Source organism: Rhinopithecus roxellana, chromosome 17 (assembly GCF_007565055.1).
Source record: "Rhinopithecus roxellana isolate Shanxi Qingling chromosome 17, ASM756505v1, whole genome shotgun sequence".
In the NCBI taxonomy this organism is placed as follows: Eukaryota; Metazoa; Chordata; class Mammalia; order Primates; family Cercopithecidae; genus Rhinopithecus; species Rhinopithecus roxellana.
In genome coordinates, this window is record NC_044565.1 from 40,288,599 (window position 1) to 40,312,650 (window position 24,052).

General features: G+C 38.1%; 1 protein-coding gene across 7 annotated transcripts in view; it reads left to right on the plus strand.

Moving 5' to 3' along the window:
* USP34 (ubiquitin specific peptidase 34) overlaps positions 1-24,052 on the plus strand; it is a 291,125-nt gene that overhangs the window by 211,272 nt on the left and 55,801 nt on the right. For all 7 annotated transcript variants that reach the window (XR_004054451.1, XR_004054449.1, XM_030921651.1 and 4 more), the window contains exons 44-53: positions 4,958-5,023; positions 7,378-7,524; positions 7,620-7,676; positions 7,779-7,856; positions 8,244-8,338; positions 15,861-16,033; positions 18,899-19,052; positions 20,092-20,170; positions 23,473-23,526; positions 23,636-23,731. Coding sequence is in view for 5 of the 7 variants with exons in the window: in XM_030921651.1 (XP_030777511.1) it covers positions 4,958-5,023; positions 7,378-7,524; positions 7,620-7,676; positions 7,779-7,856; positions 8,244-8,338; positions 15,861-16,033; positions 18,899-19,052; positions 20,092-20,170; positions 23,473-23,526; positions 23,636-23,731 (999 nt within the window). In the remaining 2 variants the exon portion in view is untranslated. The remainder of the gene's footprint in view (positions 1-4,957; positions 5,024-7,377; positions 7,525-7,619; positions 7,677-7,778; positions 7,857-8,243; positions 8,339-15,860; positions 16,034-18,898; positions 19,053-20,091; positions 20,171-23,472; positions 23,527-23,635; positions 23,732-24,052) is intronic.

Consider the following 24,052-nt stretch of genomic DNA (forward strand, 5'->3'; position numbering starts at 1 on the left):
CTTCCCAAAGTGCTGGGATTACAGGTGTGAGCCACCATGCCCGGCCAACCATGGGGTATTCTTTAGTTTGCCTTTTGTGCTGCTTTTAGGGTTTTTTGATGAACTTCCTTTATACTTGCTCTCGGATTTTTTTATTTTTATTTTTCTGAGGCAAGCCTCAGTGTCTGTCACCCTGACTGGAGTGCAGTGGCGTGAACATAGCTCACTGCAGTGTTGACATTCTGAGCTCAAGTGATCCTCCCACCTCAGCCTCCTGAGTAACTGGGACTATAGGCATATGCCCCTATGCCTGGCTAATTTTTTTACTTTTACTTTTTGTAGAGACAGGGTCTCACTGTGTTGCCCAGGCTGGTCTCAAATCCTGGGCTTACTAGATGCTTCTACCTTGGCCTTCTAAAGTGCTGGGATTATTGGTGTAAAGCTACCAAGCCTGGCCTCATCATGTTATCTTTTGTCTTGGTTTCTTTTTCCCTGTTAAGTATTGCAGTGCTTTATATACTTTCTCTGAATTCTTTGTTATGTTTAAGTTACTCTTTAAAGTCTCCAGTTTATAGTTTACTCAAGTGGTTCTGGGTGTTTTGGCTTTAGTTTTTGATTATTTTAAAATCTATTCTGTACGTCATGACTAAAAGTAGTTGAATGATTAGTTCATTTAGCTTATGGAAATATTTCTGAATCAATTTGGTATACCCACCTGCATAGTCTTACAAAAGCAGTTGTTATTAAAGAAGCATGTTTTCAGTGGTTTTCTTTCTAGCTGGCAACTTGGTCATGCTTCTTGGTTTTTCTTCTTCATATTGATAACCACCTTTAAAGCTATTAACACTTTTAGGAATTAGTAGAAACAGAAGGAACACTCAGATGTGCTGATTATGAGTAGGTCTCATAAATGGTTTTAGTTAAAAACTAAATTTACCAGCAAAAACAACCCCATTAAAAAGTGGACAAAGCAGCTTGGCCAGTATGGTGAAACCCTATCTCTACCAAATATACAAAAGTTAGCCATGTGTGGGGTGCGGTGGCTCACGCCTGTTATCCCAGCACTTTGGGAGGCAGAGGTGGGCGGATCACAAAGTTAGGAGATCAAGACCATCCTGGCCAACATGGTGAAACCCCATCTCTACTAAAAATACAAAAAATATAGCTGGGTGTGGTGGTGGGTGCCTCTAATCCTAGCTATTTGGGAGGCTGAGGCAGGAGAATCGCTTGAACCCAGGAGGTGGAGGTTGCAGTGGGCCAAGATGACGCCAATGCATTGCAGCCTGGGCGACAGAGCGAGACTTTGTCTCAAAAAAAAAAAAAAAAAAAAAAAAAGGCCTTTGGCCAGGCGCAGTAGCACATGCCTATAATCCCAACCCCTTGAAAGGCCGAGGCAGGCAGATCACCTGAGGTCAGGAGTTTGAGACCAGCCTGGCCAACATACAAAAATTAGCCAGGCATGATGGCAGGTGACTCAATCCCAGCTACTTGGGAGGCAGAGGCAGAAGAATTGTTTGAACTCGGGAGGCAGAGGTTGCAGTTAGCTGAGATGGAGCCATTGCACTCAAACTTGGGGGACAAGAGGAAGACTTCTCTCGGGAAAAAAAAAAAAAAAAAGGCTATGTGTGGTGGCACATGCCTATAGTCCCAGCTACTCGGGAGGCCGGGCCAGGAGGATCGCTTGATCCCGGGAGGCAGAGGTTGCAGTGAGCCGAGATTGTGCCACTGCATTCCAACCTAGGTGACAGAGCAAGACTATCTATAAAAAGGAAAAAAAAAAGGAAGTAGACAAAGGACACGAACAGACACTTTTCGAAAGAAGACGTACATGCGGCCAATAAGCATACGAGAAAGTGCTCAGTATTACTAATCATTAGAGAAATACAAAACTAAACTGCAGTGAGATACTATCTGAAACCAGTCAGAATAGCTGTTAATAAAAAGTCAAAAAATAACATGCTGGCAATGTTGCAAAGAAAAGGGAATGCGTATACACTGCTGGTGGAAATGTAAATTAGTTCAGCCATTGTGGGAGGCACCTTGGCAATTTCTGAAATAACTTAAAACAATTACTATTCGGCTCAGCTGTCCTATTGGGTATATACCCAAAGAAATATAAAACATCCTACCGTAAAGACACATCCACGTGCACTGTTCACAATAGCAAAAACGTGGAATCAACCTACATGCCCATCAACAGTGGGACTAGATAACGAAAATGTAGTACATATACAGCACAGAATACTATGCAGCCGTAAAAAAGAATAAGACCATGTCTTTTGCAACAACGTGTATGGAACTGGAGGCCATTATCCTAAGTGAACTAACACACCAACAGGGAACCAAATACCATATGTTCTCATTTATAAGTGGGAGCTAAGTGTTGAGTACCTATGGACACACGGGAACAATGGACATTGTGTCCTCTCTGAGGGTGGAGTGTGAGAAGAGGATCAGGATTAAAAAACTACCTATTGGTACTATTATTACCTGGGTGATAGAACAATCTATATACCAAACTCCCGTTACACATGGTTTACCTGTATAACAAACCTGCATATGTACCCCTGAATCTAAAATAAGAGTAAACAGTTAAAAAAAAAAAAATGTAGACCTATGTACATAGAAAAAAATTTTTTTGAGACGAGATCTTGCTTTGTTGCCCAAGCTAGAGTGCAGTGGCGCAATCTCAGCTCACTGCAACCTCCACCTCCCGAGTTAAGGCAGTTCTCCTGCCTCAGCCTCCCGAGTAGCTGAGATTACAGGTGCCTGGCTAATTTTTGTACTTTTAGCAGAGACGGGGTTTCACCTTCTTGGCCAGGCTGATATCAAACTCCTGACCTCGTGATCCACCCGCCTTAGCCTCTGAAAGTGCTGGGATTACAGGTTATAGCCACCGTGCCCAGTCAAAAATTCTTAACAGAATTTGATAGGATTCTGGCAAGTACTCTAGTCAAGTGGGCACTTTATTCTTAAGATGAACACTTCAGTTATTTCTATTGTTCCTTTTCTGATGCTCACAGAAAATTTAAAGAAAGCTACATATATTCTAATTGTGGTGAAATACATACAACATAAAATTCATCATTTGAAGCGTTTATACATATATACAGTTTGTGGGATTAAATACATTGACATTATTTTGCAGCCATCACCACCATTCCATCTCGAACTTTTTCACCTTCCCCACAGAAACTTGTTAAACACTTAACTCTCCATTCTCCCTCCAAACCCCCCTTGCAACCACTATTCTACCTTCCATCTCTGAATTTCACTGTTTCAGGTACCTCATATAAGTGGAGTCATATAGTATCAGCCCTTTTGTGACTGGCTGTGAGTGGCTTGTTTTACTTAAGGTATCTTCAAGGGTTATCCATGCTGTTGTATGTATCAGAAGTTCTTTCCTTTTTAAGGCGGAATTATAATTTATTGTATTTATGTACCACATTTTGTGTATTCTTTCACTTGTCAGTGGATACTTGGGTTGCTTTCACCTTTTGGCTGTTCTGAATAATGCTGTTATGGACATGAGTGTACAAACATGTTTGAGTTCCTGCTTTTACTAGTTTTCAGTATATACCAGAAGTGGAATTGTTGGATCATACGGGAATTCTGTGTTTAATTTTTTGAGGAATAGTCTTACCTTTTCCACAGGGCTTACACCGTTTTACATGCGCAAGGGTTTAATTTCTCCACATCCTTGCTAACACTTGTCATTTTCTGTTTGTTTTTAATAATAGCCATCCTAATGGATGTGAACATATTTTTTTAGGTAGTTAATACATATAGATACAGGCTATGTATTTATTTTAAAATTGCACATTAAGTAAAATTCCCTCGTTGTTGCTTGACTTTAATAAATTTGGGCACTCTTTTCTTGAGCCAACTCATACTGTATTCTCAAATAATAAAAATATAAATCCAGGTCTTTATTCCTGACCTTTTTTGTATTCTGAATCAATGCTTTGATACATTGGAAAATTTCATTTTGTGTGACTTTTTTCGTAATACGGAATATTAAGCCTCTCATATAACAGGAGTACACTGGAGTTATTTTGCCAATTTTGTTGATTCCCTTTATTCAATTCCTGTTGCATTTAATATATAATTTTATAGTAATTACATGGTGAACAGATCTCTGTTTTAGTCCATATCTTGACCTCAATTTGATTATAAGCTGCTAAACAGCAGAGCCATATTACTTGCAGTCTTACTTCCATAAAGCTGGCAAAAATAACTAATGTATACTCTTGACATGTGGACACCTATTACTCCACAAGACTTTCAAAGTTGTGAGAGGTAATAATTTGTAATAAGGATAATACCTACTTTATAGATTTATTTTAATACTTGAGTGAGGTAGAATATGTCTAGTAAGTACCTTGCATGAATATGGATCTTTCTGATAAGGCTTGGTGTTCAATACTAAGTCTCTAATGTGTGAGTCTAGCCAGATTCCTGAATTTGAGTTATTGATAGTTGAATGTTTAGACAGTTTTCAAAGATCCTGACTGATACTCATCTTCATTGTGAAGAATATACTGTTCCAGAAAGCGTAAAGATATGAATAAATGATGATGGGATGTCATTGGTTAATATTTCAAATGTATTTTTTTTTTTAATGTGTAGGTTTACTTGTGGAAGACAACTTTGATTGCACCTGAAGTGTTTTTCATTCTTGCATTCTTGGAAATCATCAGCATTGTATGAAATAAGTGTTAACCTAGAAAGTGATTTTTAAAAATCTCTCTTCAGTTTCCTTATATGATTGATAGTGATAGCTGTATTTATGTAACAAAGTATTACAATTTTTAATGCTATAATTACCAAAGAATTGAATGTGTCAGTGTTTTTCTTTTATATAGCCAAAAGAATGAAAACAGATACAGTGCACAATTGGAAGACTTTCTTTGCTAGAATGCCTAATTTACTACCATCATGTCTGTGTTTTTAATGGCGTTTTTCTCATGATTTTCAGTATTCAGAGGATATGAAGCACAAGACCACTCTTCTGGAGCTTCAGAAAATGTTTACATATTTAATGGTATGTTTAAGAATCATGGAGGCTAGGCCAGGCACTGTGGCTCATGCCTGTAATTATAACATTTGGGGAGGCCAAGGTGGCTTGAGTTCAAGAGCTTGAGATGAACCTGGGCAACATGGTGAAACCCCATCTCTACTAAAAAAAATTACAAAAAATTAGCCAGGCATGGTGGTGCATGCCTGTAGTTCCAGCTGCTTTGGAGGCTGAAATGGGAGGATCGCTTGAGCCCAGGAGGCAGAGGTTGCAGCAAGCTGAGATCTCACTACTGCACTCGAGTCTAGGTGACAGAGTGAGACTCTGTTTCAAAAAAAAAAAAAAAAGAAACATGGAGGGAAACGAATTAGGTATACCCTGTGACAGAACCTAAAAACGTTAAAAGGAGCTCGTTTGAACTGGCTTTGTCATAACTATGTACCTTCCTTTTTCTTTCTTTTTTTTTTTCTTTTATTTTTATTTATTTATTTATTTTTTGAGTCAGAGTCTTGCTCTGTCAACCAGGCTAGTGTGCAGTGGTGTGATCTCAATTCACTGCAACCCTTCACCTCCCAGATTCAAGTGATTCTCCTGCCTCAGCCTCCCAAGTAGCTGGGAATACAGGCGCACATCACCATGCCCGGCTAAATTTTGTATTTTTAGTAGAGATAGGTTTCACCATGTTGACCAGGCTGGTCTCGAACTCCCGATCTCAAGTGATCTGCGCGCCTCGGCCTCCAAAGTGTTGGGATTACAGACATGAGCCACCATGCCCGGGGCCGTATGTCAGTTATCTGTTATTTGTCATAATAACTTTTAAAAGTTATCTCAGTTGTCTATTGTCTTAATTTGTCCTTTGAAGAATCTGTTTTGTCTCATCCTTTTTCTGTCACAAGGTCTTCCCCTTTTATGCTTGCAGCTTTCTAGCTGATTTATGTTTTTGTCCCTTAATTACAATGCCTAAAACTATAAAAGTGATCAGTCTTTTAAAAAGATAGTAGATCTTACAATATCATTCCACTGCTTAAGACTCTTGAGTGCTGCTTCATTATGAACAGAATGGTATTCAAGCTCATCACCATGGCACACACCACCTGGGTTTTTTGCCCCTACCCTTCATTTAACCTCCTATCTTATCCCTCTACATTTGGAGCCCATCACCCTGCTGCTTCATTACTTGTGGGTTTATTTTTGCTGTTGTTTCTTACCTGCATCACTCTTCTCCATTTTCTTCTGATGTTCATTTTTCAAGAGTCAGCTTGGTTTTTACCTCTCTAAGAGACCATCTATTCCACAGATTAACCGGAGGATTCCAAGTCATCATTCCTCTTTATTGTTTCTGCCTCTTATATATGTTACTTTTCTCACCTGTTACATCTTGAGGACAGGGATTGTGTCATACTTTTTTCTGTATTTTTTACTGTGTTTATCTTTTGAGGTAGGATCTCTGTCACCCAGGCTAGAGTTCAGTGGTGCCATCTCATCTCATGGCAACCTCGACACCGCCCCACTGCCTGGGACCATAGGCATGTACCCCCATGCCTGGCTATCTTTTTTATTTTTTGTAGAGACACGGTCTCACTGTGTTCCCCAAGCTGGTGTTGAACTCCTGGCCTCAAGCAATCCACTGGCCTCACCCTCCCAAAGTGCTGGGATTACAGGCATTAGCCACCACTCCGGGCCCTTAATCTCCTTTTAACAGAGCTATAAATGCCATTTGAATTGACAAATAGAAAATTGCTGGTTTAAATGACTATTTTAAAATCTGTTAAAGTTCAATCTCTGGGAAAGTTTATTCAGCCTGTGAAGGTTTTATACTTTATGCTTTGCAATATAGATGTGAGTGGTTTTTGTTTGTTTGTTTGTTTGTTTGAGATGGAGTCTTGCTCTGTTGCCAGGCTGGAGTGCAGTGGCATGATCTCAGCTCACTGCAACCTCTGCCTCTTGAGTAGCTGGGACTACAAGCATGTGTAACCATACCCAGCTAATTTTTGTATTTTTAGTAGAGACGAGGTTTGACCATGTTGGCCAGGATGGTCTCAATCTCTTGGCCTCATAATCTGCCTGCTTCAGTCTCCGAAAGTGCTGGGGTTATAGGCATGAGCTACTGTGCCCGGCTGTGAGTCGTTTGAATCTCAGATTTCTTCCTATAAATTCCTTGACTTGAAAATACATATATCCTAGGTAATTTAAGAATCTTCTAGCACCAAGACCGTTAAACTAAAAATGCTATGAAAATTAGAAAGAAATAGACCATTTAAAAACTAACTTCATAGATTTACTACCTGTTCTTTTGTTTTTGTTATGCGTTCATTGAAGAACCTGTAATTTTCTTATTTTTATCTGACACTTAGAATGTTCCCCTTTCTTTTTCTTTGCAGGAGAGTGAATGCAAAGCATATAATCCTAGACCTTTCTGTAAAACATACACCATGGATAAGCAGCCTCTGAATACTGGGGAACAGAAAGATATGACAGAGTTTTTTACTGATCTGATTACCAAAATCGAAGAAATGTCTCCAGAACTGGTTAGTATCAGAATACTGAAAAGTGCCTTTGAAATTTGAACAGGTTTGCCTGCGTTTTAACTAGTTTCATATTTTTTGTTTGTTTTATGTTAAAGAAAAATACCGTCAAAAGTTTATTTGGAGGTGTAATTACAAACAATGTTGTATCCTTGGTAAGTATTATACCTGGTTTTTACTTTTTGGAGCTCTTAATATATTTTCGTTTATATTACAATTTGCTAATTTTTACTAATTTTTTTATGTCTGCTGATTAGGATTGTGAACATGTTAGTCAAACTGCTGAAGAGTTTTATACTGTGAGGTGCCAAGTGGCTGATATGAAGAACATTTATGTGAGTAATCACATAATTTTTTTACTTTATGCTTTTAACTATTTGTGTATAGTGGGTTTATGTTTGTCATCTTGATATTTTTAAACTTTTTTCATGTTTTTATGTATTTTCTTGTTACTGTACTGTTCAAATAAGAATTAAGGATCAACCATAAAGTTCTTTTTTGCCCAATCAAAATTTAAATTTTTAATTAACCCTTCAAAAAAGTTCCTAAGATTCGTAGAATATCTTAATATGAGGAAAAACAGTTTACTAAAATTTAAGAATTTACTTTTTAAAAAAAAATTTTTTTGCTGAGCATTCTGCCAAAATTGTAATTGCCACCTTTTGTATATTTGCATGGTATAAACAATCATGTGAAGCTTTTAAATGTGGTCTTATACACAGGAATCTCTTGATGAAGTTACTATAAAAGACACTTTGGAAGGTGATAACATGTATACTTGTTCTCATTGTGGGAAGAAAGTACGAGCCGAAAAAAGGTATGCTTTTTCAAATGATTTTTATTGTTTTCACCATAGACGTGGAACACAAACTAAGGGTAAACTAAGATTAAATTTTTATGGAAATTATATGATTAGGGTAAAATCAGCTGCATGGAGCTCAGTCTCATGGAGCAACTTTTCATCTAGTTGTTCAGTGAATCACTATTTATTTTGACATATACTGAGCTGTATGAAAGTGGTAATCAGTCAACTTGAAACTGTAGATTTTGGGGAGCAGATACATGGACGATAAGTACATTGATCATTTTCATCATTATCTGTATCGAGTCTCAGATGTCTAGCTTTTGTGGCATTTTCTTAGGTAATACAGTGGACCCCCTTATCCTCGGGAAATTTTGCAAGACCCCACGATAGATGTCTGAAACCTCAGATTGTACTGAACCCTATATGTACTGCTTTTTGCTGTACATAACATACCTATGATAAAGTTTAAGTTACAAATGAAGCTCAGTATTCTTGCCCTTTGGGGCTGTTATTAACTCAAATAAGGGTTACTTGAACACAAACATTGCAATACTATGACAATCCATGTAATAATTAAGGGAGCTACTAAGTGACCAGTAAGTGGGTAGTGTCTGCAGCACAGATAAGCTGGACAAAGGGATGATTCACATCCTAAGCAGGATGGTACAAGATTTTATCGTGATACTCAGAACAGCACACCGCTTATGAACTGTTTATTTTTGGAATTTTCCGTAGTAGCTAACTAGGGACTTTTCTACTAGCTAGCCTTTCCAAAGTGTTTTTTGTTTAGCAAACACTGTTCTGAGAACTTTAATCCAGTTAATCCTCACAGCATTTCTTTGCAATAGATGCTGTTATTATCCCCATTTTACATGTGAAGACATGGAGTCACAGAATAAAGAAACTTTCCCAATACTGATTCCTAAGATACAAATAAGCAAATTTCAGGGAGATAATCAAGTTGAATTTGAGTTCTCATTGGGGCATCCAGGTAGAAAGGTCCTGCAGGCAGTTGGCTGTTACGGTTAGAGCTTGGTGAGAGGTCTAGATTGGAGGTAGATTTGAGAGTTAGTAACTGTTGAGTTAGAGTGTTAAGTAAGTGTTTATACTATAATACATTCAAGCTGGTTCTTCTTTCCAGTGTATTGTTGTTATTTTTGGATACATTGTTTTTGGTACATTGATCAAAAATAGTCTTCCTCAGCTTTCATTTTTAGTAGAATTTCTTGGAAAGTAACAATTTAGTGGTCTTCAAATAAAAATTTGAAGCCTTACACATACAGTGGTTCCCATCTGTAATCCCAGCACTTTGGGAGTTCAAGGATGTTCACTTGAGCCCAAGAGGGCAACATAGGGAAACACTGTTACTACAAAAAATTTAGAAATTAGCGAGATGTGGTGACATACACTTATAGTCTCAGCTGCTTGGCAGGCTGAATCAGGAGGATCACTTGAGCCTGGGAGGTGGCTTGCAGTGAACCATGATCGTGCCTTTGCACTGCAGCCTTGTCGATAAATTGAGAACCTGTCTCAAAAAAATAAAAATAAAAATTACTATACTTGTTTTACTAATGCATGCCAAACATGCATTAGTTTTCTTTATTAATTATTACTTCATGATTCACGTGTTCCCCAGGCTGGTCTTGATCTCTTGGACTCAAACAGTCTGCCCACCTCAGCCTCCAAAAATGCTGGGATTACAGGCATGAAGCCACTGCACCTGGCCAAAAGGCTCTTGAGCCATAAAATGGCAAGTTTAGGACAGAGTAGTTGAGTAAACATTTTAATTTTATATTGAAAGACAAATAGAAATTGGATTGAAAAGAGCGTCTTATGCAGTTAGTTACTAGGAACAAATGCTGAGAAATAGAAATGTCCTTGAATGTGCTTAAAATCTAGGATTAGGTCAGCCTGCATTTTTAACTACTGTATTCACATGGAACAGTAGTGGAAAATAAGATTGGTAACACGATGGCATCAAATTATTGCCATCCCAGTTTTAGGTTTATCTGTGTGATTGAATCTGTCAGAATATCTGCCTGAGAAATAATGTAGTTGTTGGAAAAGACTTAAGAGCTAAGCCAACCTAAAAATACAGAGGATGAAGTGACAGATGAAAGACAAGGAAAGAAAGAAAATCAGGATAAAATGGTAACCCCAAAACTGGGAAGAGAATCTCAAGAAGAAAATAATCAATTAACATAATTCACAGAGATGAAAGAAAGTGACAGCTGAATAAAAGCATTGGGTTTTTCCAGAAGGTAGTTTAGTGATGTGTTTTGTCAGGTTATAGGAATAGAAGCAACATTGTCGGGACACATGGAATCAAGCATAAATCATTCATTTTTAAAGTTTGGCAACAGGCCGGGCACGGTGGCTCATGCCTGTAATCCCAGCACTTTGGGAGCCCAAGGCAGGTGGATTGCCTGAGGTCAGGAGTTCAAGACCAGCCTGGCCAACGTGGTGAAACCCTGTCTCTACTAAAAATACAAAAATTAGCTGGCTGTGGTGGCTCACACCTGTAGTCCCGGCTACTTGGGAGGCTGGGGCAGGAGAATCGCTTGAACCTGGGAGGCGGAGGTTGCAGTGAGCCAAGATCATGCCACTGCACTCCAGCCTGGGTGACAGAGCAAGACTATGTCTTTTAAAAAAAAAAAAAAAAAAAAGGCAATAAAAAAACAGCAAGACAGCAAGGAAGATGGTAGCCAGAAAGAGTCTTGGGGCTCAAAGGATTTTTCTAGATGAAAGATACCTGAGCATGTTTGAAGGCAGAGAATAAAAAGTCATTATACAATAAGACACTGAAGTTGCTTAAGAGGAGGTTTTCCAGGTCAGCATTTCTTTGAAAGGGATGGTATTCATTTTTCCAATTTCAAGAAGTGTAGTTGGGGCCGGGCGCAGTGGCTCAAGCCTGTAATCCCAGCACTTTGGGAGGCTGAGACGGGCGGATCACGAGATCAGAAGATCAAGACCATCCTGGCTAACACGGTGAAACCCCGTCTCTACTAAAAAATACAAAAATCTAGCCAGGCGAGGTGGCGGGCGCCTGTAGTCCCAGCTACTCGGGAGGCTGAGGCAGGAGAATGGTGTAAACTCAGGAGGCAGAGTTTGCAGTGAGCTGAGATCCGGCCACTGCACTCCAGCCTGGGCAACAGAGCGAGACTCCGTCTCAAAAAAAAAAAAAAAAAAAAAAAAAGAAGTGTAGGTGGACATAGTCAAATGAAAGCATAGCTATGCAGGTAATTACACGAAGAAGACAAACTCATCTGATGAGAGTTTGGTTAGGATAAGAGTTAGGGACATGTATATAATGGAGTCAGTCAAAAGTTAACTGTTGTAGAGGAATATAATAAATGAGACACTAAAAGATCATCAAGGGTCTGAGTCAAGTTCTTTGGAGAATCTCTTTCTAATTGGAATAAATGTATTGAATACATCCATCATTCTTGATAACCTCCTTCTTTTGACTGATAAGATTCTGCTGTTTTTCTGAAATACCTGTCACATCTCTCCCAGGTAGTCAGTCATTTTTGTTCTTACCATACTTTTATATCTCTGTACTAACATAATATTCAACAGAAATGGGCCAATTGAGGAAGTGAACAAAGTGCTTATTATCCTCAATAGGATCATATTCTGCTCTATCTTCAGACCTCTGGTTTTCTCAGTCTATTCATTTTACCTGAGTAATTTATCAATCACCATAGTACCAATTTTTTACTGATACGCTACTGACAAAGCATTCTAAACTAAGAAAATGACAGCTGAATAAAAGCATTGGGTTTCTCCAGAAGGTAGTTTAGTGATATGTTTTGTTTATTTTTGTCATCTTGGTTTAGAATGCTTTTCTGTGCTTATCACCTGTCCTCCAGTCTTTCCAGATCTGCTCATCTCTTTTATTGACACAATGCATGCTTTCACCCCATGCCACAAGCTCATTAGTTATTCTTCAGAATTGTTAGGATGAAGTTCACACTCTGTCATTACATACATTTGACTCTGTTATACTTCATTTGCCAGTCTCCCAAATAATCTAAAATAGTGAAGTTTTGAACGTTTTATTCCTTCTGCCTGTAACATCTGTCATTCCTTGTTTCCCTAAATTCCTACTTTTTTATTTTTGACTGTGCTCTTGGTTTAAATAAATTCTCTTTTGATCTTTGTGTGCAGTGAAAAATTACTCCCTAAAATTCATTTTTTTGTATATCAAAGTTTGTATATTTTTGTTTGTTTAAATTGAACATATTGCTAGTTATGGTATAGGATTTAGATGATCAGTTGATTTTCTGCTGCTGCTGCTGCTATTGTTATTGTAGTAGCAGCAGTTGACACTTAACTGAACGCTGTTTGCCAGGCCATGATGTTTCAGTCTCCATTTTACGACCCAGCAATTAAGCTCAGAGAGGTTAAGTAACTTATATAGGGTCATTCATCTAATAAGGATTACAACCAGACTTTGCAATTCTGGTTCACAAAAATAAGTATTTTTATTCCTTTTATTTAGGGAAGAAAACTCTGAACCAAAGATCTCCTTGGCCCCGGAGTGTGATGGAACTCCTTTTCATGCTTCCATAGTACCCTTTTGTATCTTTATCATGGTGTTTACCATAGTTTACCATAGTTTACCATAACATTTTATTTTTCTTATGTTGACATAGGAAAATCTTTTCAGAATGGAAAAAGTCATGACTGTGTTTGCTGTTTTTTTTAAACAAATTAAAATGTTTGATTTAACAACCAAATTAAGTATGGAAAGATGAAACAAATGCACAGTCACGTATATACAGTATATCAAGGGGGCAGCCTTTCTAACAAGAATGCTGTAGAAAGAAAAAAATGTCCAAATGGGGAACAGTCCTGGTTTCATCAAGAAGCTGTTATGACATATGATGTTAAACCTTATGTTAATACAGTAATCTGATGGATTTGGCAACGATTTTTTTCATTTCCAGTCTTTCAAAGTAGACACAGATTTGCTTAGAATAAAGCTGATTTTTAAGAGTACACAAAAGTTGAGGACAAAGGATAGGAATAAATTCACAAATGCAGAGTGATGAAGAGTAAAAAGATACTGAGCAGCTGACTCATCATCCAAGGTGATTACCTATTAATCAGAGGCTGAAAACTTTATACTGCAAAACCAAGGATAGTTTAGTATATAAATGATACAGCTGAGTTTGTAGTTATATCTTGGCTTCTGTTTATTAAGAAAAATGAGCATAGTTATGTATAATCTTTAGTAGACAACCTGCATTCATTTAAATTAAATAATATTTTGTATAATAGTGTGATATAAGGCCACAGTATTTATTTTGGACAAACTCCTTAAAGTAATGATTTTAATATCAGTGTTACTCATTCTTTTGAAATATAGTTTTTTAACTGAATTAAGGTTATAGATAATTTTTAAAATACTACATACATCAGGACTAGTAAAATAATTTATATTCAGGTATTTATATCTAATATCCAGTGAAAATGTACTACCAAATTTTTACAGTAGATATTAATCAGTCTGACTTGCCTGTTGATCCCATAAGTATAATTATACGTCAGCCTGATTTTAGTGTCTATTCTTTGATTTTATTAAATTAGGAATGCAGCAGTTATAGAGCAAATAAACACAAGTGATGCAGCCATACAAGGTTCATAACAGCTCTTCAGTTTACTATGTGCAAGCTCAAATACAGTCACACTAATGAATAGCCAGATTCCAATTCTTCATGAAAAGGTGCTGGTGGAGGTTGTCAGCCACCTTTTGATAGACATCCCCAATCCAGTGGCCAGTAAATGAGAGAACAGCCAAGACAAAAGAAAAACCTTCAGAAATTTTGCAGAGAATATGCCCCCTTTCTTCATGATGCCTGTGTTTCTCATGCTGAGAGTGGCCATGCACGTGGGGTGTTTACAGGAAAGAGTAACAGTACCTTCCTTATAGGATTGTTGTAAAACTTACGTGCGTTAATGTACAGCAAGCCCTTAGGAGAGGAACTCCTTGAGGGGGGATTTTTTCTGGTTAACTCAACCAATCCTATGTGCAGTCTGAGGTGTTTTTTGAAGATGCTTTCAACTTCTTCCTTCTCTCAACATAACTTTCCTCAGGCTGAGAGCTGTTTTTCTTTTTTCTTTTTTGAGTCTTGCTCTGTTGTCCAGGCTGGAATGCTGTGGTGTGATCTTTGCTTCCTGCAGCCTCAGCCTCCCAAGTAGGTGGGATTATAGGCGTGCACACTACCACACCTGGCTAATTTTTATATTTCTTGTAGAGACATGGTTTTGCCATGTTGGCCAGAATAGTCTCGAACTCCTGGCCTCAAGCAATCTGCCCACCTTAGCCTTCCAAAGTGCTGGTATTACAGGCATGAGCCACTGTGCCCAGCCTTAGAACTATTTTTCTCTCCAGTGCTATGGCTGTCTGTTTCAGCAGCTCTGTTGATATCTTCTGATGTCTGTGAGCAAGGTATCCTGTCACAGTGAGAACTCTTGGAGATATTCTCTCCAGACTCATGCTGGGCATCCAACAGTAGTACTTTTTCCATGTCACCAGTAGAAGTAGAAACGAAGGCTGAAACACTGCTCCCATTCCTACTATTGCTAAAGTGTAATTCTACCCAGGAGCCCTGCAGACTCTCATCCTGCATCGTGGGGGCTGTGCTCTGTGACATGGTGCTAGAGGGTGGCTGCCAGGCATCGGGCTGCCCTTCAGTGGTGGGCGGTGGGGAAAGGGTGAGCACCAGTGCTGCTGCCTAGTGCTCAGGGACTGACTGTATAGTTTTAATAAGAATGTTATTTAGAATACTTCTGTAGTTTCCCTTCTGTGTGGTTTTGTTTTTTGTAGTTTGTTTACCTGCAGACAAGGAAGGTCTGAAAATATTACATAGAAAATTTCAAAAATAATTCTTAAGTTTTAAACTGCCCACTGGACTGAGTAGCATGATAAAATCTGACACAGTCCCCACCTGGGATGTAAACCATCCTTTTGTCCAGTATGTCCATGGTGCATACACTACTTGTTCATTAGTCTGTTAGTAGCCCTTTTGGTTACCTTCGCAGTATTGCACTGCTTGTATTCAAGAAACCTTTATTTTACTTAATGGCACCAAAGTGTAAGACTAGTGATCATAACAGTTGGGCTTTGCCAAAGAGAAGCTGTAAAATGCCTTAAAGTTTTCAACTTAATATGAAAAGAAAAAAAAAATCATACGATGAGGTTGCTAAAATCTGTGAAATTGTGAACAGTATATTGTTATAATTGTTCTATTTTATTAATACTTGTTAATCTCTTGCTGTGCCTAATTTATAACTTTATTATAGGTATGTCTGTTTAAGAGAAACCATAGTGTATATAGAGTTCAGTACTGTCCTCAGTTTCAGGCAGACACGGGGAGTCTCAGATGGTATCCCCTACGGATAAGGGGGATTACTATACTTCTTAACTCTGAGTTGAGAATTAAAATGGATATAGCATAACAGAAATCAAACCAACTGAAGTATTTGTGAGAAGTAATCTTTATTAATTTTTTTTCTTGTCTCTCAGGGCATGTTTTAAGAAATTGCCTCGTATTTTGAGTTTCAATACTATGAGATACACATTTAATATGGTCACGATGATGAAAGAGAAAGTGAATACACACTTTTCCTTCCCATTACGTTTGGACATGACGCCCTATACAGAAGATTTTCTTATGGGAAAGAGTGAGAGGAAAGAAGGTGATTTTTCCATTTCTTTCTCTTATCTGTTATTATTGTCAATCTCCGTAACAAGGTAGTCATAATTACAAAGTTTTCATCAACTACATAGTTAACACAAATTGAATGTTTGTTAAGACAGTGACGTGCGCTCAGTCAGTTAACCAGTAAATATTTAGTATCTACTAGGACTATGTTCCTAGACATTCTTCTATATACTGGAGTCACAGTGGTGAACAGGATAAGCATGGTTGTCGCTCTTGTGGAGCTTAAATCTCATGGGGTGAGTCTTTTTATGTTGTTTTGTTTTGTTTTGTGTGTGTGTGTGTGTGTGTGTGTGTGTGTGTGTGTGTGTGTGTGTGTGTGTGTTTTGCCTGAGACACAGTCTTACTCTGTCTCCCAGGCTGGAATGCAGTGGCACGATCTTGGCTCACTCCACCTCCCAGGTTCAGGTAATTCTTGTGCCTCAGCCTCCCAAGAAGCTGGAACCATAGGCATACACCACCAGGCCCAGCTAATTTTTGTATTTTTAGTAGAGACAGGGTTTCGCCGTGTTGGGCAGTCTGGTCTCGAACTCCTGATCTCAGGCGATCCACCTGCCTCGGCCTCCTCAAGTGCTTGGATTATAGGTGTGAGCCACTGGGCCTGGCCTCTTGCTCATTTTTCCTTCTTTAGGAATAAGTTCTGTTTTGTCTAAACTAGGGTCCTGGCAACGTTTATTTGTATAAAGAGTTCTGATTAAAATTTTAAAGGTTTGGAGAAGCCACTTACACTAAACTTCAGGAAAGAGAACCATGTTATAATCTTTAACTCCAGTGCCTAGCACTTAATGAGTATCCAGTAAATGTTTTACCCTCACTCAATGGGAGATGAGAGGTGTAAGCAATGAATGCACACTATTTTTTCAGGAGACGTACCCTTTCCTTGAAGAGAGTAGAGAAGATGGTAACTATAGCTATAAAGAAATACAGAGTTAAGAGAGGGAATTATTACTGTTAGGCTTTGGGTATATTTATACCTTGTAGAAGGCAGGGCACAGTGGCTCATGCCTGTAATCCCAGCACTTTGGCAGGCCGCAGGCGGTCACCTTAGATCAGAAGTTCGAGACCAGGCTGGCCAACATGGTGAAACCCCGTCTCTACTAAAAATACAAAAAAATTAGCTAGATGTGGTAACACATGCCTGTAATCTCAGCTACTCAGGAGGCTGAGGCAGGAGAAATTACTTGAACCCAGGGAGGCGGAGGGTGCAGTGAGCTGAGATCGTGCCATTGCACTCCAGCCTGGGCGACAGAGTGAGACTCTGTCTCAAAAAAAATAAAAATAAGTTGTAAGGCATGGCCCAATAGAGATGACAGGCAAAGTTAAGAAGTTGGCATTGTATGTATACATCCTACTTTTTTTTTTTTTTTGGGTTCACGTCATTCTCCTGCTTCAGTCTCCCGAGTAGCTGGGACTACAGGCGCCGACCACCACGCCCGTCTAATTATTTTGTATTTTTAGTAGAGACGGGGTTTTACTGTGTTAGCCAGGATGGTCTCGCTCTCCTGACCTCGTGATCCACCCGCCTTGGCCTCCCAAAGTGCTGGGATTACAGGCGTGAGCCACCGTGCCCGGCACATCCTACTTTTTAGACCTATTATTAAACCATTTAAAAAATTAGCCAGGTGCAGTGATACATGCCTCTGGTCACAGCTATTGGGGGGCTGAGATGGGAGGATCACTTGAGCCCAGGAGTCCAGGGCTGCGGTAAGCTATGATTATGCCACTACATTCCAGCCTGGATGGTAGAGCAAGACTCCATCTATTTGAAAAAAAAATTTTTTTTTTTTTTGGAAAAGTATAGCAGAACCTCCTCACAGCTGTGCTTCATTTGTATTTCTTGTGATGTTTCCACTTGTGGAGATAGCAGAATTTATGCCAGGATAAAGGAATTTGTTAGGCCACAAGTGATGCAGTCAGATCCTGGCACTGCCTCTGTAAGCATATCTACACTCCTCAGCCACTGCCTTGACACCTTGAGTCATATGCTTCTCTTACTGACCTAATTATCTCTTCATGTTCCAGTTCAGACTGTACCCTCAAGTCAGCCAAGTCTCGTCATTTCCTTATTCCATATTCTACTTTTTCCTTTCTGTGTGGTAGTGGGAATACACATCATAAATCATATGTCGTCTTTAAACTTATTAGACCATTCTGTTTTTTTTTTCCTCAGTATCTTTTATTACCTTTAGATTTTAAATCTTTGGGGATAGGAAGTGTACCTTTTTCTTTATTTTGTTTCTGTCTACACAAATCTCCTAATACATAGTGTTTTTTATTAACTGATGTGTATTTGGAAGCTGCCAGTACAATGCTTCGTTTTCCTTTTTTTGGCCAACTGTTCAAACCATGTTTAAACCACTTTTCTTAACATGAGAATAAAAGAAGTATACCAGTTCCTTTAGGTCCTTTGTTTGCCTGCTCCTAGTAAAGATTAAATAGAATGAAGCATTTTATACTACCTATTTCAAAAGACTAGTCAGATTAAACAAAAATATTTTATATTTATACTTTATATTGAAGTTGTCCATAATTATGTACTAACACGTGGTTGTTTTACTAGTGGTTTGTATAATACGTCCTCTATGGTAGTAAGCTAAGGATGGTGAATGACTAGCAAATACTTGTTTTGTACATATTTAACATATAAACTATTTGTATCTATTTCTGTAAATAAAGTTTATTATAAGAAGTGATTCTACGTAACTTGTGACACTGGGAAAATTATTTTTATTAAAATGGTGTTAATAGAATAAAATATTGTAATAAAGTTTATTATAAAAAGGTCTTCTAAGTAACTTGTGAAGTTTGGAAAATTATTTCCATTCTATGTAAATCATTTCAGGTTTTAAAGAAGTCAATGATCATTCAAAAGACTCAGAGAGCTATGAATATGACTTGATAGGAGTGACTGTTCACACAGGAACGGCAGATGGTGGGCACTATTATAGCTTTATCAGAGATATAGTAAATCCCCATGCTTATAAAAACAATAAATGGTGAGTTTTAAATATTTCAAAAACTTTTTTCCTTTAAGAGTTTGTGGTAGTTTTCTGAAATGTTTTCAGTGCTTAGTTTTCTAAAAACTTTCTACAAAAGTTGGAAATGAGGCAGACAAAATTTTTAAATGAAGATAACTTTCAACAGACAGTATAAATCAGTTCTTAAACATACAGATCTTTTAACTCTTGAGAATTTGTATCCTTTCCTCAGAGAAATGAATACACAGTTTTGCAGACAACTTTAGGAGCTTTATAGACAACATTTCAACTCTTAACCTTCTCTATTCATTTAAGAGCTGCTTATTGAATATCTTCTACAGGGTAGCCTTATATGTACCATTAGAAGTTACCTGCATGCTCTGCTTGCTTCACCTCCTATTGGGAGGACCACACACACTTTCTTTTTATCGTTTTATCAAGTTAATGGTTGGAAGTCATTAAACAGTCCCCAGTACCTGTTTTTTGGTCTTCAGATATTGTCAGGTAGGGTCTAGCCTGTAGGTACTATATGTGTGCTAGGCACTGTTTTAAGTGCTGGGGATATTGCTTTGAAGAAAATGTACAATTGTTAATTGATTTTCAGTTAGCAGAATAGTTTCATTCAGTTATTTTTCACTTCTTCACCCGTCGTGTCCATGGTGCCTTTTCCTTTTTTTATCCATTTGAATGTTTCCATAAGTATATTTTGAATCTTTTTTTGATCATAAATTTTGAAATGGTATCTCAAGTTCTCACATCTCTTAATTTTTCCTAATAGCATTACATGTTATATTTAAGCAAACTTTTTTATTTATTTTATGAATTCTTTTGTTAATCCTAGGTTATAAATGGATCTATCTGATTATAAGGTGGTTAAGAGTATGTTATAAAATTATATGTCCAATTTCTAGTAGATTAGAATTGTAAAAATAAGAACTTAGAATTTACCTTATGAAATAATAGACACTTGTAACATTGGTTATTCAAAAAATAGTAGACATAATATGAAGATATTCAGTATATGCATACTGGATTAATACTATATGCTCTATTTTAGGTATCTTTTTAATGATGCTGAGGTAAAACCTTTTGATTCTGCTCAGCTTGCATCTGAATGTTTTGGTGGAGAGATGACGGTAAGTTTTATTCAGAAATTTTAAATGGTTTGTGCCTTGTCATATCCAAAATCCAGTAGCAGAGTCGCTTAACTTTCTTTTAATTGCTATGATTAAACTAAAGATTTATTCAACTGATATTTATTAGAAGTTTAGTATATTTACAGAAATATTTTTAAAGTGCTATTTCTACTTTCCACAACAGCCTGATTAAGAAGGTAAGACAAATAAAAAGCTTAGTAGTATGGGAGTTGAATTACAGTGCCATGAGAATAAGGATTGAGTAAATTGTTGACTCAGTGAATTCTGTGGGATTAGAGCAAAAAGAAATTACTGTTCACTGACTTAATCTGAAAAATCTTTGACAAGGGAGTCTCTCTTAGCTTACTGTGGCTCAAGAGGCTACCTGATTCACAATAAGAAAAAAAGAAATTAAAAAAATGTTTGGCAAGGAGGTTGGCTTGAGCTAAGTTTTAAAGGATTGTTCTTTCAGTGCTTTTTATAACACCAGCAGTAACCTGGATAACACTAGTTACTGGATAGAAAAAGGACATCTTTGTGACATAATTGACAAAAGACTTTTTTGGTTTTTGCCCCCAAGTCGGAATCTTGCTGTGTCACCCAGACTGGAGTGCAGTGGCGCCATCTTGGCTCACTGCAACCTTCACCTCCTGGGTTGCAGCTGTTCTCGAGCCTCAGCCTCGGGAGTAGCTGGGATTACAGGTGCCTGCCACCATCCCCAGCCAATTTTTGTATTTTTAATAGAGATGAGGTTTCACCTTGTCGGCCAGGCTGGTCTCAAACTCCTGAACGCAAGTGATCCACCTACCTCAGCCTCCCAAGTGCTGCAATTACAGACATGAGCCACGGCACCTAGCTGACAATAGACGTTTTAAAAGACATTTAGGTTGGAGTAGTATTGTAATGATTTCACTTCTCTATAGACAGTTTATCCTAGTATCAATTTTCTGAGAACTGTGTTAAAATATTCTCTTGATTCTCCACAAGACAAATATTAGTCATTTCTGTTTCATAGTTTTGCCCAAATAAAGTTATTGTTTGACTTAATAACCATATTTGTTATGAATTAGCCATTTACATTCTGGATTTTATAGTTGATCTTAGCCAAAAGTTGAGAAATAATACACATTCCAGATTTTAATGAAGTGTTTCCTTATTGCTTCTCAGTGTTCTTGTCTACTCTGCTGAATGGAAAAAGAAAAGCAGGCCACTTGCTAACAATTTGGAAATGGGTAGAATAGGGAAGTAAATATTTAGTTAACAACTAAAGCCACCACTAAATGTATTACATCTGTAGATGTTATTCCTAGAATGTTTCCTTTTTTTTTTTTTTTTGAGATGGAGTCTCACTCTGTCACCAGCTAGGGTACAGTGGCGTGATCTTGGCTCACTGCAACCTCCGACTCCCTGGTTCAACCGTTTCTCCTGCCTCGGCCTCCGAAATAGCTGGGATCAGAGGCACGCGCCACCCTACCCAGCCAATTTTTGTGTTTTTAGTAGAGACAGGGTTTCACTATGTTGGCCAGTATGGTCTGGATCTCCTGACCTTGTGATATCGCCCACCTCGGGCTCCCAAAGTGCAGGGATTACAGTCATGAGCCACTGTACCCGGCCGAATGTTTCCTTTAAAAAAAAAAAAAAAGAGCAAGGCTCTTCTCTTAAAAAGTAGTTTTTCAAATTGCAGGTCCACTTTGTTTTTTCTTTTATTTATTTTATTGTAAAGTATCTTTAAAAAATGTTTTGAGGCCAGGTGTGGTGACTCATGCCTGTAATCCCAGCACATTGGGAGGCCGAAGTGGGTGGATCACCTGAGGTCAGGAGTTCAACACCAGCATGGCCAATGTGGGGAAACCCTACCTCCACTAAAAATATAAAAATTAGCCAGGTGTGGTGGCGGGCGCCTGTAGTCCCAGCTTCTCGGGAGGCTGAGGCAAGAGAATCGCTTGAACCCGGAAGGTGGAGGTTGCAGTGGGCTGAGATCGTGCCATTGAACTCCAGCCTGGGTAACAAGAGCAAAACTCCACCTCAAGAAGAAAAAAAAAAAAAAAGGCTGGGCGTGATGTCTCAGGCCTGTAATCTCAGCAGTTTGGGCGGCCAAGGCGGGTGGATTGCTTGAGGTCAGGAGTTCAAGACCATCCTGGCCAACATGGTGAAACCCCGTCTCTACTAAAAACACACAAAAAATTAGCCGGGTGGGATAGCGGGCGCCTGTAATCCCAGCTACTCGGGAGACTGAGGCAGGAGAATCGTTTGTATCAGGCGGAGGTTGCAGTGAGCTGAGATCACGCCATTTCGCTCCAGCCTGGGAGACGAGCAAAACTCCGTCTCCAAAAAAAAAAGTTTTGAATCTTCGTGTTTTAAAATGTCTGCCTCTGTCCCTTCTGATTTCATCGCCCATAATGCTGCTTGTCTGCTTCCCTTGGCTTTTTAAATTTTTTCTGTCACAACACACCTGAAGTTCTCCAGAATTACCAGTAGAATCCTCATGTCCTTACTCATTAGGAAACAGCCTTTAAGTTCTCAGAAGCCCCACCACTAAATTCCTCGTAATATTCCACATGTTCACTTACCTGTCTGTGATCCTTTGTTCAGCCTCCTTTTGTCCTATGATCTTTCTTTCTTACTCAAATCTAGATCTTTACTGATTGCTTCTCATTACTTTGTGGTCCCTTTTCTTTCCTTTGCATCGTGTGTGTGCGTGTGTGTGTATTATCTTTGGTTGACTCTTTTTCTGATGCTGCTCTTGCTGTCTCCCATCAGGCACTGCTTAAAGTGTGTACTGACAAATCCATTTTATCTGCATAAAGTTACTTACAACTCTGAGGTTCAAAATTATGTTTGTGAAGGACTGGTGGAGGTAGATGTTTTGAGATGTCAGAATAAATTACAGCTTCATGCCAATGAGATATTTTAATAATATGCTTTTCTCATTTATAATGTTGCTGAGTAATAACTATTTAAATTCAGTTTTTATTTCTACTTACCGCATTTACCAAAATTAGGACAAGGCCAACTATTTCCTTGCCTCACTGTCTTCATTTGTTTTCTTTTGTTACAGTAAAATTTTCTCAGTCTCAACTTTATAGTGTTCTCTAAAAATAATAAAAACTGAAAAAAAGATATTAGGTTATATTGGCCAAATTGTGAAGTACATACAATTTTTATGAACGCAGTGTTGTTTGAAAACTACTTACAGAGTTACTGTTAAGTATAAAATAGCTGTTTATGAAATAACTTATATATAAACATAGCTGAGTATACCCATTTTTTCAAAGAAGTAAAACTTTTGTATTTTTAAACAGACCAAGACCTATGATTCTGTTACAGATAAATTTATGGATTTCTCTTTTGAAAAGGTAACCATTTTTTTTATGTATAGTTTTATATTGTTTTTTCTTCTGCATTGTCTACTTTTAGAGTGATACTTTGTCAAAATGAAAATATATTTTTTCTTGCTTCTTAAAGACACACAGTGCATATATGCTGTTTTACAAACGCATGGAACCAGAGGAAGAAAATGGCAGAGAATACAAATTTGATGTTTCGTCAGAGTTACTAGAGGTATAAGTTAATTTCACTTGAGCAACATTTTAAAAATGTGTTAAGTGTTTATGCAAGGAATACTGTAGTGTAAGAATAGGCTCTACAGGTTGATATTTGTAATTCTGACTAGATCTTAAGAATATTTACAAATAGTCTTGGTAATACTGACATAAGACCGGTAAATGAAAATGAATGAGATTAAATGGAGTAGAAAATATCACTAAAAGAGAGTAGGTGGCCGGGTGCGGTGGCTCATGCCTGTAATCTCAGCATGTTGGGAGGCCAAGGCGGGTGGATCACGAGGTCACGAGTTCATGACCAGCCTGGCCAAATGGTGAA